Genomic DNA, 18,696 nt, shown 5'->3' with positions numbered 1-18,696 from the left:
TATGAAACAAATTTCTCAGCTGAGGATGTGAGGGAAAAAGAAGGAAATCTGGAGAGGAGAGAAAATGTCTGGAAGAATTGTTTTGGCAAAAGGTATGGTGAGTTAGAAAGGTATAGATAAACTGCTTCACAACAATGAGGGTTCAGGTAGAACTATGCAAATCACTAAAGGATTTAGAACAGCTGCATGATTTTTTTCCACCTTCATTCAGCAGTATAAATGTAAAAATGAAGGCAAAGATCATGGGAGTGGTCCATGGGTGAAGCTTGGCAGGGGATAATCTGTGATATGATAGGGAGTCTTGGACACAAGAGAAGACAGAATAGAGTTAGTGGTTCAAAAAGAGGTCAAGATGAAGAAAAGAGGAGAAAGTGGCTAGTGCAGGGAGAGAACTGAGGGTAAATGGTTTGGATATAGTTTGATGAGGAAGGCAGAGGGAGAGGTAGACATCTAATAGTTTGTGATCAGACAGAGGAATTTCAGAGTTCCTAAATGCAGAAATGTTTCATTTGTGGGTGATGGCAAGATTAAGGTAAAGCTAAGGTAGGTAGATAAGCTTAATGAAGTTGTCATTTACAAGGATCAACATGGATAGATTTTGTTTATCTTTATTTAGGATTTCCTCTGTAGGATCCCCAAACACACAATTTTCCTTACCTCATTTCCATCTTCATCAATGATAGAGATATAGTTGGGATTAGTCTCATTGGGGTAGGATAAGAGGACATCATAGTGAGTTAGTTCAACTGAGTCTAAGCCAAATTCCTTCCACTGGAATTGGATTTGCTTCGCAAGGTCCAAGTTTTGTTCTGTTCCTGCCAGATGTGGGATCCGTGTAAAATTACTAGTTGAGAAAAATGGATAATGGTTAAAAACAATATGTGATTTTAAGTCATCCTTATTTTTTAATTCAGTAGAATACAAAGAAATGTAAAATCACTTTGCAATACATAAATCTTTATGTATGTTTCTATTTGAATTTGGCACTGGTTTAGATGAATGGTTTCTAATAGAATTTTGACGCTCACCAATATCATTGACATCAGATAAATTAAGCATAGAACTTTCTGAGTACTGGATAGGCATTCTGGTACAGTCAGAAAAAACCCAAAAACAAACCAAAAAATCTTTTACTTAAGCAGTAAGAACAAAATAATTTAGTGACATTGGCACATGCTCATAAATGCTCACAAGTAATTTCACTGACCTTTTCTTGGACTTCAAAAAATCTTCCTACAACAAAATTCTCCTTTATAGTCCTTAAACATTTAATTCTGTCAGCTTCTTAATACTGTCTATTCCCTTGGTTTCTATAACAATGTACTGTCCCGATTCTTCTACTTTTCTGGCCATTTCTCTTCTTACCTTTTCACTAACTCTTCTTTCTCCATGCCATTTCCTAAAGGTTGTCTTCACCCAAAACTCCATCTTTGGCTCTCTCCTCAACTACCTTTATAACTCTTCTCCTTTGGGATTTTATCATCTCCCATGACTTTAATTATAGCCTCTAAATCTATATCTCTATCCCCAATTTCTCTCCAAATCCATACTTCAAACTTCCCAATAACATTTCTACAATGTCTCCTGAAATAAAATACATCCATTTCTATGATATGTTGCCTTATCTTGATTATTTATGAAAATATGTAAAAAACTAATCTTCCCCTCAAAATCTGCATTTCCTCCTGATTACCCTATTTCTCTCAGTGCTTTAATCATTTTTGCAGTCCTCCAGGTTTATGACTTGAAAGTCATTCTCTATTTCTCTTTCTCCTTGAACCTTGTCAATGCCAATTGGTCACTAATTCCTTTAATATATATATATATGTATATATATATATTCCTTTAATATATATATATATACATATATTCCTTTAATATATATATATATATACACACTTAGTAATTATCAACAACAAAAACATTTAAATAAATAAATGCAAAAAATGTGTAAATCATTACTTTCTTTTGAATCTATTTCTACATTATATCTGGAATATAAAGTTTCCTTTTCCTTTTGACTATCATTACCCAAATTCAAGCTTTTATAAACTCTTATTTAGTCCATTTTATTCACTTCTTACCTTAACTATTTCCCTGTACCAATGCATCTCATAAACTAATCTCATATTAATCTTCTTAATGCTCAGAGCTAATAGTTTTCCTTCACTATTCAAATAAACCTTCATGGTCCCCTATCACCTACTTAGTAAAACTCAAACCCATCATCATCTACAAACTATTCACTTGTCTTCCTCCTTACTATCTCATATATCTCCTTTTCATAAATAAGAACTTCTAGACTTTAAGGTCTAGCCAGACTGGCCTTTTTACCATTTCTCAAATTTGCTCAATTCTGTTCCCTTTTAGGTCTTGATTCTACTTCTACATGTTCAGAAAACGCCCCATTCTTCAAGGCCTAGAAAAATGTTATTTTAACCATAAAGGCCTGTTTGATTCCCCTCTGCCCAAAGTGATCCCTTCCTGCCCTTGTAAAATTGTCTAGTGCTTCTCTATTATGAACCTATGGTACCCTAATGTTTATAATAGCTATTTGATATGGGGTTTTGTTTCATATTAATTTTCTATGTATAAGGAACAAAATAAATGATGATATCTGACCAAATTCATCTTTTTAATCCAGAGGAAGGAGATATATAGGTAAAAAAATACTTAAAAGGACTAATGAATCTGTAAGTATATCCCCTGATGCTAAAGGAATTCTCTCAACTTTCATACGAATCTTTATCTACTTATGAGAGATATATTCAAAAGGTGGCTGCAAACCCTAGAATGACAAATTTGGAAAAAACTCCTTTTCCCTTTGTGAAAATAATACAGTACTGTCCTTAATTGCTCTGTACACTCAGATCTAGCCTTCTTTTCTGGACAGGGCTGGATTCTGGGAACCACCGCATTTGCTGCTCCATTTCTAATCATTCATTTAGATGCCTGAGACTTTGGGTAGTCAATGCAGAAGACCGGCATAAGTAGCAATGTTATCTTTTTTATGTGTATGTTTATAAGCCATCAATGTACTAAGCAGTTAGTAGGGAGTAGTGTTTCTTCTTCTTGGGATCCAAAATCAGATAATATATTAAACCAAAGCACAGAAATAGAAAAGTATAAGATATACAGGAAAGACAATAAAATAATACAGTTTCGATGAAGCATAAAATAGACGAAGGATAAGAGCTTGAGATTAAATACATGATCATGTTAAATTGTGGAAGGCTTGAATGATGGATAAGGAAACTGCACTTTCATTGAATCTGCAATGGAGTATCATAGAAAAGTTTTGATCAGATAAATGATTATTAGATCCATATATAAGGAAGAAAATGGGACAGTGATATAAGGGATAAATTAGAGTAGGGAGAAAGGAAGAGGAAAAGTGGAAAGACCAGTCAGGAAGCTATTGTAAATGATAAATGGAAATGAATGCATCTACTCAGGTGATGGTAGTGGAGCTAGAGAAAAGGTGACAGATACAAGAGATATTGCATCAGTAAAATCAGAAGGACTTAGGAATCAAATATGACTCCAAGTTTCCAAACATAGAACTTTGGGTGGTTACTTGGTGATGCCAATGATGGCATCAGAGTAGAGAAAGCATTTTGTTAATATATATGGAAGAGCAGTCAGTGAGATATATTCTAGTCAAGTGGATATTTTGTTTAAAAACCCTTATTTCATCTTAGAATCAATACTATGTCCAAGGTCACATAGCTAAGAAGGATCTGAGGCCAGATTTGAATCTAGAATCTCCTACCTCCAGGCCTGGTTGTCTATCCACTGAATCACTTGGTTGTCCCCAAGTGGACAATTTTCTTAAAAAAGTCTAGATCTCTGATTTCATTGGTTTAAGGAACCATAAATGAGAAAATTATTGCCAATGCAGACGGGCAACTATTCTGCAATTTTCAATCCCAGAGTGTTGCTTGGGACAGTGAGAAATTAAATGAATTATCCAGGGTCATGGAGCCACAATTTGAGACAGGTTTTCAACTTTTGCTTTTAACTCTGAGGCCAGCTTTCTATGCATTATGCCATACTGCCTCTCAAAGAAAATCATTGTGGTCCTTTAAGAGCTCCCTACAAACTGTTAACAGTGTTACTAGCAGCATCAGTAATATAATACTCTGTCTCACTCTGGATCTTGAATGTTTTTAGCTGTTACTCATATGTACTCTTTCCCTTTCTTTTGAAAACAGTGTTGCAGAAACCATATACTACAACCTAATTTTTTGGCCATATAAGACAAAAAAATAAATGAAAGACTCTTTCTCTCAATAATTTCCAGCCATGAAATGGCAAGAACAGCTATGAAGCAGTGAACCTAAAAGTTCAAATATAGATAACATTGTCCCCCATATGAGAAAATAAATCAGTAGAACCGTATTCCATAACATTCAAACTAAGGGATAATTTCAGCAAAGGAACTATCATTTATACATGTTTCTTCTACTTTTAGCATGTGTGAGAGTAGGTTAATAGATAGATTTATTTAATATCAATAAATAACAATAACAACAAAGTATTGTTGTGGAGCAATTGCTCTATATTCATTCTTCCAATGAAACAAAGACTACCTCTTCAATTGGAGTTCTAGGAATGCCTCTAAGGAACTGAGGGAATCTTTCTTTAGTGCTATCAGCTTAAACTCCTATTCCAGTGTATTCTTCCTACAGCAGAGTAAATAGCACCCTAGTTTCATTTAAAATCCATTAGTTTCAAAGAGATGCTAACTTCAAAGAACAGTCAGAAAAGTACCAACATTGACTTGATGTTGGAGGAACATTGTCTCCAATATTGCCCTGCCCCTTGAGGAGAATGAGCTCAGAGTTACTGCAGTTTTTACAAGGCATTCGTACCACTAAGCTCACACCCAAAGCAGCATCGCTGCCAGATGATTAGTGCCTTTTGAAGGCACCCCAATTCTGGCTCCATAAGCCAGATTACTCTTCATCACATGGCTAGTAGATGAATATCTGGGCATTTACTGCCCCATTCACCACTAAGACTATTTCAAACTTTTCCATACCTCCTTAAGCCTCTCATGGTACCCCTCTCTCTACCTATCTGCCAAAAATTTCATTTAATATATCACTGGAAATAACTGAACTCATTTGAAAAGGGCTTAATTTTCTTCCTGTTTCCTCAAATCACATCCTGCAGATGCTTCTGCCAAAATCTTACTAACCTTTGTCTTACGTGAAGGGATAGTCCTTCTTTCTACCAAGGCAAACCCTTGTACATGCAAAAGTCATGACATTCCTTCTTGTCTTCTTCAGAGTTCTTCAATATCTAGTATTTATACATATTGTGTAAAGGCAGGTTGGGGTTAAGTGAGGCAGCATAGAGATTGCCATGACCCATGACAGTTCTGTCAGCAAGGGGAAGGATGTTCTATTTTAATACATGATATTCTGAGGGGATTATTATATTAAAGTCAGAAGACCTGTATTGAATTCCAACTCTGAAGTTTACTAAGAGTGCCATCTTTGTCCAATAGTTTAAAAATGCTCCAGAACTTAGTTTTCATCATCTGTCGAATGGGGATTATAATCCTTTTTATTAGCTATTTCACAGGGATCAAATGAGATAATTGCTGTGAAGACATTCAGTTATTAGTTCTTGGCATCTTGGTCCAGCAAAGCAAAGCTATTAGCAAAATTCCTCAATCTAGCTCTTTAGGCTAAACCAGTGGTTCCTCAACTTTTTTGGCCTACCGCCCCTTTTCCAGAAAAAATATTACTTAGCCCCCTAGAAATTAATTTTTTCTAAATGTTAATAGCAATTAATAGGAGAGATAAATGCACCTGTGGCCATGACTGCCCCCCTGGATCGCTGCAGCACCACCAGGGGGCTGTAGTGCCCACTTTGGAAATCACTAGGCTAAACCAAGAAATCCAACCAACTCTTCATTTAACAGAATGCTACAAAAAGTCCAATGCTACAAAAATTCCAATCAGCTTTAATTTATACTAAACGGTAAAGAAAAAAACCATTTTTCCCTTTACTTTCCCCTCTCAAATTAGAGAAAACAGCAAAGAAAAACCTGGGACATCTAAGCAGTTTGACTTCTCTCAAAATGTAGATGGTAATAAAGAGCAATACCTGAAATTCAGTGATCTTTCAACGAGCTTCAGCCTTCCTCCAGTCAATTAACAAGGAGTGGGCTAAAGTATTATTAACAGTTGAGTTTCTGCCTCCATTTTTCCTTTGTATATGTAATTATATCTAGATTCTTCTCTGTGTCCCCCTTCTCCCCTTCTGGACATCTATTCCAAAAAATCCATTTTTTTTTTAAATTTTAAACCCTTAACTTCTGTGTATTGACTTATAGGTAGAAGATTAGTGAGGGTAGGCAATGGGGGTCAAGTGACTTGCCCAGGGTCACACAGCTGGGAAGTGTCTGAGGCCAGATTTGAACCTAGGACCTCCTGTCTCTAGGCCTGGCTCTCAAACCACTGAGCTACCCAGCTACCCCCATTTTTTTTAATAAAAAGAGAAAAGCAAACCAATAAACACATCAGCAAAATCTGATGTTGCATCCAACAGGACATACCTGTTAATCTCAACCTCTGAAAGGAGTAAAAGGAGGTTTCTTCCTGTATTTATTCTTTTAAGTCAAGCTTATTCTTCATAATTTTATAATATTATCTTTTAACTGTTTGGTTGCTGCTTTTCTTTCCATTTACATAATTGTAGTGCTATACGTTGTTTTCCTGACTCTGTTTTACTTTGTAAAGTGCTTATAAACCTTAAAACATGATATAAGAACTAGCTATTGTTTTTATTATTCATTTTAAAATGTTTTGATTTTTTACCATATTTAATAATTTATTTTTAATTTTATAATTATTATTATAAATGAGAGTTATAAACTGATTACCAATACATAGTCAAGAATCTTTCAGATTAGATCCCTAGACTGTAAGTGATTTTAAGCATTTTGCTATATCACTAAAAACCCTTTTAATTTACTAGACTATAAAATGAAGGCAATGATATTTATTTATAGTAAGAATGGTGTATGTGTTAATTTTTCAAAATACCAAAGATATCAGAGATTTCAAAGAAGAAAGGAATTTAGAGGGAAACTAGAGGAGGAATCCCAGAAGCTCGGAAAAGTTAAAGAACTGGCCTAAAGTCAAATACATAATAAATGAAAGAACAGAGATTCAAACCTTGGTCTTCCAATTCCAAATCCAGTCTTCTTTCTACCTCTTCACTCTGAACAAGTCTTTAATTTTGGTGGTTAACTATCTCTGTCTCTCCACATATTTCCTCTCTCCCATGCTTACTGCAATTGTTAGGACACCATTACACTTTGCTCTGTAGAATTCTCAATCAGAAGCTCAGAAAGAGTAAAATTATGAAGTAAAGCTAATAGTATTTTCCTTGTGAGATGAAGCACAAAACCACTGCAAAAAAATTCAACATGTATGCAGGTATTTAAATACCAAGTCTCTTCCTAATTCTAGATAAGGACATTTCTAGAAAGAACAGCTATTTCAACCAATAATATGATGAATGTTAATTTTCAAAAATATGCTTACTATAAAAATGTTTTGATGTTTTCAGCTTTCAGTTCATCCAGAAATATTTTCTTCATATTTTTCTGGGAAATTGGGGTACCAATTTCATTAGGTTTTGCAATCCACCCTGTAAAACATGCCCAAATTTGAATTAGTTGTTGAGACATATGTAAATCCTTCCTCACATTATAAAAGTTATCTAATAATTTCATGAAGTTTTAAAAAGATTCATCATTGTCAAGGTTTTGACATAATTTTGTTTTTGGAAGAAAAATCTTTATTATATTATATTGCCCACATACGCAAAAAGATTGCTAATCATCACCAGAAGATCACAAAATCTGATTAGAAGAGATCTTGGTTCCAACCTGTACTGGAAAAAAGACCCCTCCATAAACCATACCTGACAGTAGTGAGACAGAACCCACTATCTCCCAAGAAAAGTGATTACACTTCTATATAGCTCTAAGTATGAGGAAGCTTCTTGCCATATCAAGCCTAAATCTGCTTTAATGAAATGTTTACCTACTGTTTCTGGTTTTCCACTCTAGAGCCAATTAGGACAAATCAAATCCTTTTTTCTTGCTCCTTAGTCTTTCTGATACTTGAAGATAGTCCATGATCCTCTAAGACTTCATTTCTACAAGCAAAATATCCTATTTCTAAAATTATTGTTTCTATAGCATTATCTTTAGGTTCTTCTCCATTGTTTGCCTTTCTCTCATTTAATAGCATTTCCCCACTTAGGATAGTGAACTTTTAGGTCCATTTCTCTCTTAATATAGCTTAATGTCCCATTTATCTTGTTTGCTAAGATATACTCAAACTGACTTATATTGAGGCTAATTTATCAAAACCCCAAGGAATATATCATCTACTGAAGGTCACCTGATTTGTATTTATGAAGTTGTTGCTTTGAACCCAGATGGGAGATTTCATTTTAGTTCATTCTATATATTAAGTTCTTTCCAATGTACCTGTTGAGATATTTGAAATTTTTAACTATCATCCAACATGTTAGATATCACTACTAATTTTATGTCACCAGCAAATTTTATAAGCATACCATTTATGCCTTTATCCAAGTCACTGATAAAATTTTTATATATCCTAGGATCAAGTAAAGATCTTTAGGGACCAGAAACAAGGTAGAAATCTTCTAAGCTGACATCCATGATAATCACTGAGTTACTTGTAAATACTTTTTTCTGGGTCCTGCCAAAAAGATCTGAGTCTAGGTTATCTGAATTTCCAAATAATCTTTTGATCAAGAGAGCCCTTCTATAGTTGAGGTTCTATTTTCAGATTTATTTTTTTCAATAAAAAATTCAAACCCTTTTAATTTGCAGATTTTAAAATGTGCATGCTAATAATTAAAATTATTTGAACAACAAAGGGTACTGTGATTAACTGCATATAGAGATTTCCAGAACTTCCATGGTTTTGCATTTTACTTTGCTAGCCAATTTGACTGCAATTCCATTCAGGCTTTTTTTACTCCAACATACAAGCTCTTTTGAAGCACCAGAACCTAAACTATCCAGAAAGGAAGATAGGGACCTAGCACAGCAGGGCCTTCATTCCTTGTCAGTCTTTTGGCTTGGGTTTCTTTTGACTTTGAAAGGGGTAGCACAGTCATTTAAATTTGATCCATCTCTTTGCATCTTACAAAGTGAAACAGCTAAAAGGAATAAAATAAAAAGGCAAAGTTTGTGCAATGTGCATATTAGTGGGACAGATTTCTCAAGTTCAACTGCTTCTTTTGAAGAAAGGGAGTTTGTCTCTTTTTCTCTTTCTGTTTTCAATTTATACTTAGGGGATTTCTGAATTTCAGTAATAACTTGTCTGTCAGACTAAAATGCAGCAATAAATGAGGTCTCCAAGGTGGCAGTGCTGAACTGCTCTCAGGTCAAAAATTTCAGAAATCCTCATTAAATCATCCTTTGGTGTTGAAAAGTGATATTAAACTAAAAATTATGAACTTGTTATTATCTAATTGCTACACATTATTTAGTAACTCATAAAACATCCTTGATATAACTTTATTCATTTATTATTGCAGTAATTTTAAGACACTTGGTTTCTAAAGATATTTTTAAACGGAGTCCATGTCTTTGATAGGCAATAACTGGTTTAAAATTATAATGAACTTGCCATACATACATAACAGGCTGTTTTAGTGTAGTCTACATTATAAATACTGAAATAGTTATTTTAAAGGAGTCCACTTTATGACAGAAATGAAGCTGCAAACAAATATTGCAAAAATAAAATATAGTTGTTTGAAAAGTTTTAGAGACAGAAGAGTATGAACAGCATTGTCTCACAAGCTAGAGAAATGATGTGAAAGAAAAAATGAGCCTATGGAAATTTTGACACGAGACCCAACTAAGTTTTAGATCATCCCAACAGCATTTACAGATGAGACTGGAGAACAAGCTGATTTAAAATTCAACAGATCTTCTGGTGCTTTGGGGGCAATCTACCAAGGAAAATGAAATCCTCAGTCAGCAGGATTGTACTCCACTGATTTGGTGTTTCTTGTATCACTAAATCAGAGTTGGAAGAAATGTCAGAGAATATATAGTGCACTTCTTGTATTGAACATTTGTCAGTCTCAGTCTTTTTCATTTTACCTAGGTTCTCTCTTTTCCAAATGAAGTCCCTATTGTCTTTTAAAGCATTTTTTATATATAAGAAATTAGAATAATGAACATTGAAATTAATGGTAAAAGACAAGGATACTACATTGTGGTTTATATTGGAATACTTGCAAGTATTCCCCTCCCCCCCCCAATTTTTTTTCATTATTGATCTGGATAAGCACATTCATCAATCAAATAATCAAAATTTCAGATGATATAAAATGAAAGAAATTTTTGGTGGTCTGATATGAACCCAGCATAGGGAGAATTTCCTAATAATAAACTTTATTATTCAGTTTTACAGAGAAGATAAAATTATAGAAGGGATAAGTATTTGCCTAAAGTTATATAGTTAGAAAAAGCCAAGATCTTTGTTTTTTCTTCCATGTCCTACTTATGGATATATTTATTATATGTGTATTGATTATATTCTGTTTATTTTTTTCTTATGGTAAAATTAAAGAAAAACAATTAGGCTTAAGCCAGCACCACATATCATATATCACAATAAGCTACAAATAAAGAGGAATTTAGTAATATACCATTTATTAAGTCCATAAATGAATGGTAATAGTCTGATGATTCTTATAATCTAATCTAGTATTTAACAGATTGTGACAAATAGTAGGCAATTAATAAATGTTTATTGACTGATTGACTATTGGGAGTGGAGTGAAAAAGCTACAAGATAAAAGGATATCCACAGATGAGAAGGGTTAGAACTGTAGGACTACAATTTGGGGTAGTATAGCCCCAGACTGTGGGAAAGGGTGCCCTTGAAATGAATCTACATGTGGAAGGAAGTATGTCTTTTTCAGTGGGTGATTGGAAATTCTTGTTTGGTTTAGTTTGAGAAGTTGGCTAAGAGAAAGGAGGCCTTTTCTTGAGAGAATGTTGTGCATTTATGCGCAGTATCCCATTTTATAGTGAAGGGTTATGTAATTCCTAGGGGATCTCAGTGATGAGTAAGACAAAGGGCCAGAGAAAAGATGGCATTGTTCTTGGGAAGGAGACTGGTCATGGTGAGGAAAGAACACATTGTCTATTCCTACTTTCTAAATCCAAAATTCTTTGGCCAATAAGCTTCATAATCATATATTTTGTTACAAAATCAGTAGCTTACTAGTTATTTGTCCTTCAGGCAAGTTCTAGAGAAGGGAAGAGTTTCCTCCACCAGGAGTTCTTTATACCAAGGAAATTATAGGTCCAAGTCTTTTATCTCTTTTATCTCAGGATGAAGAAATTTGCTTGAGGACAAAGACAAGCAGAATTTAATGAGGAAGGAGTTGGAGAGAAGTGTCTAACAAATTGATTAAGAGGACTAAAAACAAGAATAGAAAAATAAACTGTAGATTCTTTATCCTACCAAAATAAAATACATTTGAACTACCTTATGGTGTTTGAGAAACTTGTTTGTAAAAAGGCTCTTACATCTCAAAAGAAAATTATGTAATAATAGCTTAGCTTAACCCACTGAACAAAAGACTCCTATTTATCATCAGGCTATAAGCTCACTTTAGAACATATCTGACAGAAAGTAAAAGTCTAGTTCTGCTTTTATAGTCAGCAGGGAAGCAAGTAGAATTAGTTACCTGGTACTGAAGTCTCCCTTAAATACTGGAATTGAACACATTCAGACTGAAAAGCAACTAGGTTCTCTTTTATTCTGAATACCAGAAAAAAAAAATTTCATTCCCTTTTGTTGCTGATTTGACAATTGGACTTAGGCAATTGCCATGACATCAGCTTCCCTCTGAGTAATATAACAAGCAATTATACAACTCATAGAATAGACTTTAGGATGCTAATGTGCTAAATATGATTATGATTAACCCCCCCAAAAAAGTCCCCCAGAAAAATACACTGTTTTGTTTTGTTTTTTTAAAGTCAGGAATAATCTGAAGAAAAAAAAAGGAAACCTTCAAAGTTCAGAAGGAGTTAAGAACAGTGAAAAAAATAGGATTCTAATGACCATTTCCCATTGTTGATCAGTTATTTCAGTCATGACCAAATCTTTATGACTCCATTTGGGGTTTTCTTGGTAAAAATAGTAGAGTAGTTTGCAATTTCTTTCCAAAACTCATTTTACAGATGAGGAAATGGAGGCAAACAGGGCTAAGTGACTTTCCCAGAGTCACACAGGTATTAAGTGTCTGAAACCAGATTTGAATTCAGGAAGAAAGTCCTCATGATTCCAAGTTCAGCCACTGTGCCACCCAGCTACCCTTCAATGACCATTAATAATTTACAGATGAAGAAAAAGACTCAGAAATGTTGAGTAACATTTAACATAACATGAGTAACTAAGTTAAAAGAAAAGTCCTTCTCAAAATAAATACATAGTGCATAAAATATTTGAGAATTAATCTATCAGAGTATACATATTATGAGTACAGAACACAAAATGCTCCTTAAAGAAAAAGAGAAACTTAAATGAGCTGGAGGAATGTGTAGTGCTCATGGCTATGCCCTAATATGATAAAAATGATACATTACCAAGTTAATTTAAAGATTTAATGCTCTCAATCAAACTACCAAAAGGATATTTTACCATGCTAGATAAAATAATAGCAAAATTAATTTGCAGAAACAGAAGTCATAAGATATCAAGAGTCATAATGGAAAAAAAGATAAGAATAAAGTGGAAATAGAACTTCTAGAGTTCAAACTATGTGTAAAAGTAATAATCATTAAAATAATTTGGTAATGGTTAAAAGTAAAGAAAAGTAGAAAAATGAAAAAGACTAGATGAGAAAAAAAGTAAACTCAGTAACTAATGTTTAGTAATCCCCAAAACAAACTACTTATTTGTTGAAACATCTCCCTATTTATTAAGATTTCCTAGGAAAATTAGAAGGTAACCTGCTTAAAATTAGGTTTAGACAAACATCTTATCCCATATTCCACAATAAATTAAAAAGTAAAAAATGAAATATATGTGGGGGCAGCTGGGTAGCTCAGTGGATTGAGAGTCAGGCCTAGAGAGGGGAGGTCCTAGGTTCAAATCCGGCCTCAGACACTTCCCAGCTGTGTGACCCTGGGCAAGTCACTTGACCCCCATTGCCTACCCTTACCACTCTTCTACCTATAAGTCAATACACAGAAGTTAAGGGTTTAAAATTAAAAAAAAAAAAAATGAAATATATGATATATCTTTTGCAGCTATGGGTAGGGTATCAATTCTTTAACAAACAAGAGATAGATGTAATTACAAAAGAAAAAATACAAAATTTCAGTTTCATAAAATGGAAAAGCTTATGCACAAACAAAATACATTTAGGGTAAAAGCTAAGTGGTCCACTGAGAAAAAAAATCTTTATATTAAATAAATACTTTTATTTATAGGGATTTATTTTATGCATTTATGTGTGTGTAGATAGATATATTTACACACATTTATATATCCTATTTTCATATCATATGCACACATAATTAACAGCACTTTAAAAGTCTAAAAAACTAATCCAAAAGAGAAATGGTCAAAGGATATAAATAAACTGTTCTCAAAAGAATCACAAAACTATTAACAACTGTATGAAAGAATGTTCCAAGGCTCAAATAAGAGAAATAAAAATAAAAACAATTCTGAGATTTCATTCACACCCAATGATGGTCAGTTTTAGAGGGGTTGTAGACACTAATGCATTGGTTTTGGAGATGAGGATTTGTCCATCGACTCGGGAAAGCAATTTGGAATCATCAAAGAAAGTGACTAAAATGTCTACAATCCTTTAAGCAGAATATAATATTCTATGCAAATCTATAGAAGTTATTCACAAAAGGTTCCAACATATACTAAAATACACAAAAATATTTATAACAGTACTATCAGTAGTAGTAAAGAACCAGAAACAAAATAGATGTTAATTAACTGGGAAATAGCTACACAAATTATAATATAGTAATATGTAATGGATTATATTATGGCATAAGCAACAATACACATGTTACTATAAATACCAATATGATAATACAAAAATAATACAAATACAATAAACATAATACAATACATGGAGGGAGGAAACAAACATTTATTAAGCACTTACTACATTCTAGGCACTGTGCTAAGTATGCTACAAATATATCATTTGATCCTCACAACCCTGGGAGTCAGGTGCTATTCTTGGGCATATTTTATAATTGAGGAAACCCAGGAAAACAGAATTCAAATGACCTGTCCAGGGTTACACAACTGAAGTCTCTATATGCTAAAGACCTTAGAGGAGAGGAACAGAAGAGTAAGGTGACAAAAGAGAAGGGAAGAATGGTAGGAATCCTGGAGTGTGAAAAGAATGGACAGAAGAGAAGTGGATGGCCCTTCCTGGAATGCTTTCTTTCTCGATACACCTTTTCTTGGTCATCTCATCTATTCTCTTGGGTTTAATTATTTTCTCTAAGTGAAATATTCCCAGATCTATACACCTAGCACTAGTCTCTCTCTTGTTCTCCAGTCTTATATTGTCAACTGTTGGACAGCTCCTACTCATGTCTTGTGGGAAGCTCAGACTTGGCACGTCCAAAATGTAATTTATTATCTTCTCTTCCCAGAGAGAGGAAGTGTGCTGGGTAAGTAGGAGGTAGGAACTGTGCTTGTGGTTTCATTAATAAAAATAATTTCTAGACATAGGAATGCCTTGATTTGGTTAGGGGCACTTAGAGCCAGTAAAAGGCAGAAGCTGGCCCCGATACTAAGTTTTTTCTATTGATATCTGAAGGCAATATTCTATCTACTAGGTCACTATGCCTCTCAGGCAAAGTAGAATTAATGGCTTTTTCAGTTATCATGTCCAAAGTTTCAGTTGGAACATTGGTGAAACAGAATAATGGAATGCTGACTATCACAACATTGTGTTTACTAGACATCTCCCCTGGGATAAAGTTGGGGCAAGAATTTGTATAAGTCTCATCCCTGGGTGGTTATTTAATTCTGCTTATGTCAATGGAGTGAGTGTATTCAGAATAACTTCTATGAAGATATTATTTTTGGAGTAAATCCAAATCAAAGGCAGTTGATTATCTAGCATGAGTTTAAAAATAGTAATTTATTACAATTAATTTATACTGTGATATTGCTGTAAGAATTAGAGTCCTTTCTTCACAATACTAGGCAGTCAGAAGTACCAGTATTATCATCCCAATTGTTCAAATGAGGTTCAAAAAAGTTAAATTAATATATTAACCCAGACTAAACTATCAGATTAGCCATCTCCAAATGATTGAGCCCTTGAAGGGATAGAATAAAAGGCAGATAGGCTCTGGTAAGGGGTTGGAGGTGTGTGGAACTTAGGCTGTAAAAATTCCCAAGAAGAGGGAAGTCTTTTGGGGACACCCATATGGTAGGTCTAGGGTAGCATAAGAATATTGGATGCCAAGGTGGGGAAAGAAACAGAGAAGCACCAAAAGGAATGGTGGAAGAGGGGGAGGAATGAAGAGACAGAAGTTCAGTAGAAGACAATTTTGCCATTGGATAATTTATTCTATAAAAGTAATTATTTGTCTTCATAATTTTATTCTCTATTTTCCCCAAACATTTTATGATCTTTATAATACATTTATTTTAAATTTTAATTAAAATATAATAAAATAAATCACATATGAGCTCACCACTAGTTTATCTAAAGAATTTTCATTGTTTTATTGAAACTTTTAATAAATATTATTCTCCCCAAAGAAAGAACTTTGAATTCTGCATACCAGTGGCTTTGAAATATGGTTAAGAATGTACAACTGCTCTACTGTTCAAAGTTCTATTCAATGTCAATAAGGACTTAAGTTGTTACTCCAGCCTGGAGCTATGTAAAGCATTTGTATACCACTACCTGCCAATTAACCTCTAATTAAACCCCACAGCTAAAAAAAAAATCAGATAAGCACATAATTTCTGCACAAAAAAATTACAAAAAGGGTTATAAGGGTAGAGTTCAAGCTTAAGCTAAATTTCTTTTGGCTCATATAGAGACTGTATTATCATGAACCGAACTAGTATATCTTTAAATGTTGGGATTTAGGAGTGAAAGGATTTAGAACTTAGAGATCATGTATTCGAACATTCTTATTTTACAGATGGGATAAGTGAGGCTCAATGAGGGAGAAGTAGATGATATTCAATAGTCATGAAATGATTGATCACACAGACATTTGATAGAACCAGATTACAAAACAAGGTACAAATTGGAGATTTATTGATGTTTTATGTGTTATATTTGCATCCCTAATGTTTAGCACAGTGGTTATTGGATGTAGCAGGTACTTAACCAAAGCTCATTGACTGTGATTGATTTCTGAGAGGTGAGCAAGCCTCTCATTTTCTGAATGTATCTCTATCCTAAACCAATTTAACCAAACTTGTTTTCTAAGAATGATCTAATATCATTTGGGGAAGCTATCTCATATGGAAGCAAGAATTTGCATTTCTTATCCTGACTAGAGTTTATATTTAAAACCTCACCAATTGGGGAACCAAAGGATTATAACATCAGAAAATAACTACAGTTCTGACTCTTGTAGTAGGGCAGGAATGGTGTTCATGCTTCAGACTTAAAACTGTTTTTTCTCTAAGATTAGCCTGGTTCACTTTAAATCAAAGTCAATTCAGTGCCTTTCTATTCACCCAAGATTAATTAGGCATGTGCCATGTGCAAAGCACTGTATTAGGTGTTAATCAGACCATCACATTGGCCTACCCTTGATTTAAGATGTATATGAGAGAACTGAACTAGATAATACTAATGATGTGACATTTATATGGAACTTCTTTTTGTACTTACTATCTTACATAAGCCTGCCACAGTCCTATGGAGTGGGTATTACAGGTGGCATTAACTCCATTTTACAGTTTTAAGAAACTAAAGGTTTAGAAAGAACAAGTGGTTTGAACATGAACACAAAGCTAGTAACTAAAGGTGGTGGAATTTGAACTTAGATTTTTCTGTGTCTCAAAGTCCACCACTCTGTTTTTTGATCAGCAAAGATCCTTTCAGAGTTAATAGTCTTTGGCTCTGAAAGTCTGTGATTCTGAGTCACAGTCTGAAAGATATGCTAGGAAAAAAAAGAGGTACTTTGAAATGCATTCAGTACCTTCAGTAAAGGATAGGGGCACTAATGGCCCCTAAAGGTCAGGAAAAATTCCTCTAGCTTTCTTATGGACTCCCTTCACTCTCAAAGGAAAACTAGTTGAAAGTGATTTGACAGGCATCTTCTGAAAGAGTACTTCTAGTAAATAGCTAAAACATAAGCGAGTCATCAATCACACTTTCCAGCCCCAGAATATTGCTGCTTAATGTGTATATCACTGAATGCAAAAAGGGCAACCCAGAGTGTATCTGCTCTAGGTATTCCTGAAAAGCAGGATGGGCCTCGCATTCACAGGTGCTAAAACCAAAGCAGAACCCAGTAGATAACGAGGGTGAGGAGCAACACGGACTCAGATTGGGCCAACTTCACGGATCTGTAGCCAGGGCCCAGGGTGGTGAATGGCATGTCCCAAATCATACAGGTGGCATCAGAACCAGGATTAGAATTGAGGTATTGAGTCCCTCCCACTGCACGACCCCACTTCACTTAAGAAGCGCTATACAGCCGTGTGTAATTACTAATTTTTTGACACCAAGCTCGGGAGAGTTTAAGGATGTATGAATTCACTTTGGGTTTACATCTGACCCGGTGCACGGCACAGGCTGATTCCCACTTCCACATCCCTAGCCCGAGCCCGCTCCCCTACCCCGCTTCCCAGGGATTGAGAAAGAGGGAGAGCTAAGCAGGCAGTCCCCGGGGATAACGGGGTAAACTGGACCTGCAGCCCAGCCCTGGGGACGTGCTGCCTGCGGGCGCCTACCGAAAAGAAAGCCGAGCAGGAAGAGACTGGCCGCCACCCCCAAGGTCCCCGCACACAGGCGGTGAGGTTTCCTGCGCAGTGCCACCTCCACAGAATTCTGGAGCGGGGTCCACATCGTTCTCCTTCTCCTTCTCCTCCTTCTTCTTCTCCTCCAATCTTCCTCCAGGTTCTCCGGGGGGTGGGGCAGCCGAGGCTGCTGCAGATGCCTAAGGCCTGCCCGCGAGTTTCTCCCGCTCTTTTGCACTCTGATCCTTCACTCTCCTACCCTGCCCCCAGCTTCTTAGTGGGGCCAAATTCCTCAGAGAAGCGCCAGGGTGCCCCAACCAGCTGGGCTGCGCGCGCCGCTACTTTTGCTACCCGAGGTCAGTCTGGGCGGAGTTTGAGTGCTTTAAAAAAAAAAAAAAAAAAAAAAAAAAAAAAAAAAGACAACCTTTCAGGGTCTTTCCATCCTTTAGCCCATCTCTGACAGACTAGAATACCAGAGGTAACCCGCCTCTGAAAAAGGCGGAGTGATTCGACTGTTGCTTCTTAAGGAGGAATGCAAGCATTCTAACAAGTGGTAATATATAAAAAGCTACCAATTCGTGAAATTGACTGGAGCTCACTTTAATATATGTGTGTGTCTGTATATGTATATGTTTATCTATTCCTCTTGATTTCTTCTCTTGATAAA

At 35.1% G+C, this 18,696-nt stretch overlaps 1 protein-coding gene across 1 annotated transcript in view; it reads right to left on the bottom strand.

Annotated features, from left to right (window-relative positions):
• The window catches only part of FOLH1B (folate hydrolase 1B), an 85,635-nt gene extending 67,276 nt beyond the window's left edge, over window positions 1–18,359 (bottom strand). The window contains exons 1-3 of the mRNA XM_044668217.1: window positions 18,024–18,359; window positions 7,566–7,671; window positions 658–844 (exon numbers count right to left, since the gene is read on the bottom strand). Of these exons, the coding sequence (XP_044524152.1) occupies window positions 658–844; window positions 7,566–7,671; window positions 18,024–18,138 (408 nt within the window). The 5' untranslated portion in view covers window positions 18,139–18,359. The remainder of the gene's footprint in view (window positions 1–657; window positions 845–7,565; window positions 7,672–18,023) is intronic.
• Window positions 18,360–18,696: the final 337 nt, after the last annotated feature.

The sequence above is a fragment of the Gracilinanus agilis genome, chromosome 3 (assembly GCF_016433145.1).
Source record: "Gracilinanus agilis isolate LMUSP501 chromosome 3, AgileGrace, whole genome shotgun sequence".
In the NCBI taxonomy this organism is placed as follows: domain Eukaryota; kingdom Metazoa; phylum Chordata; class Mammalia; order Didelphimorphia; family Didelphidae; genus Gracilinanus; species Gracilinanus agilis.
Note: the sequence above shows the minus strand (reverse complement) of the source record. Positions and strands in the feature narration are given on the sequence as shown.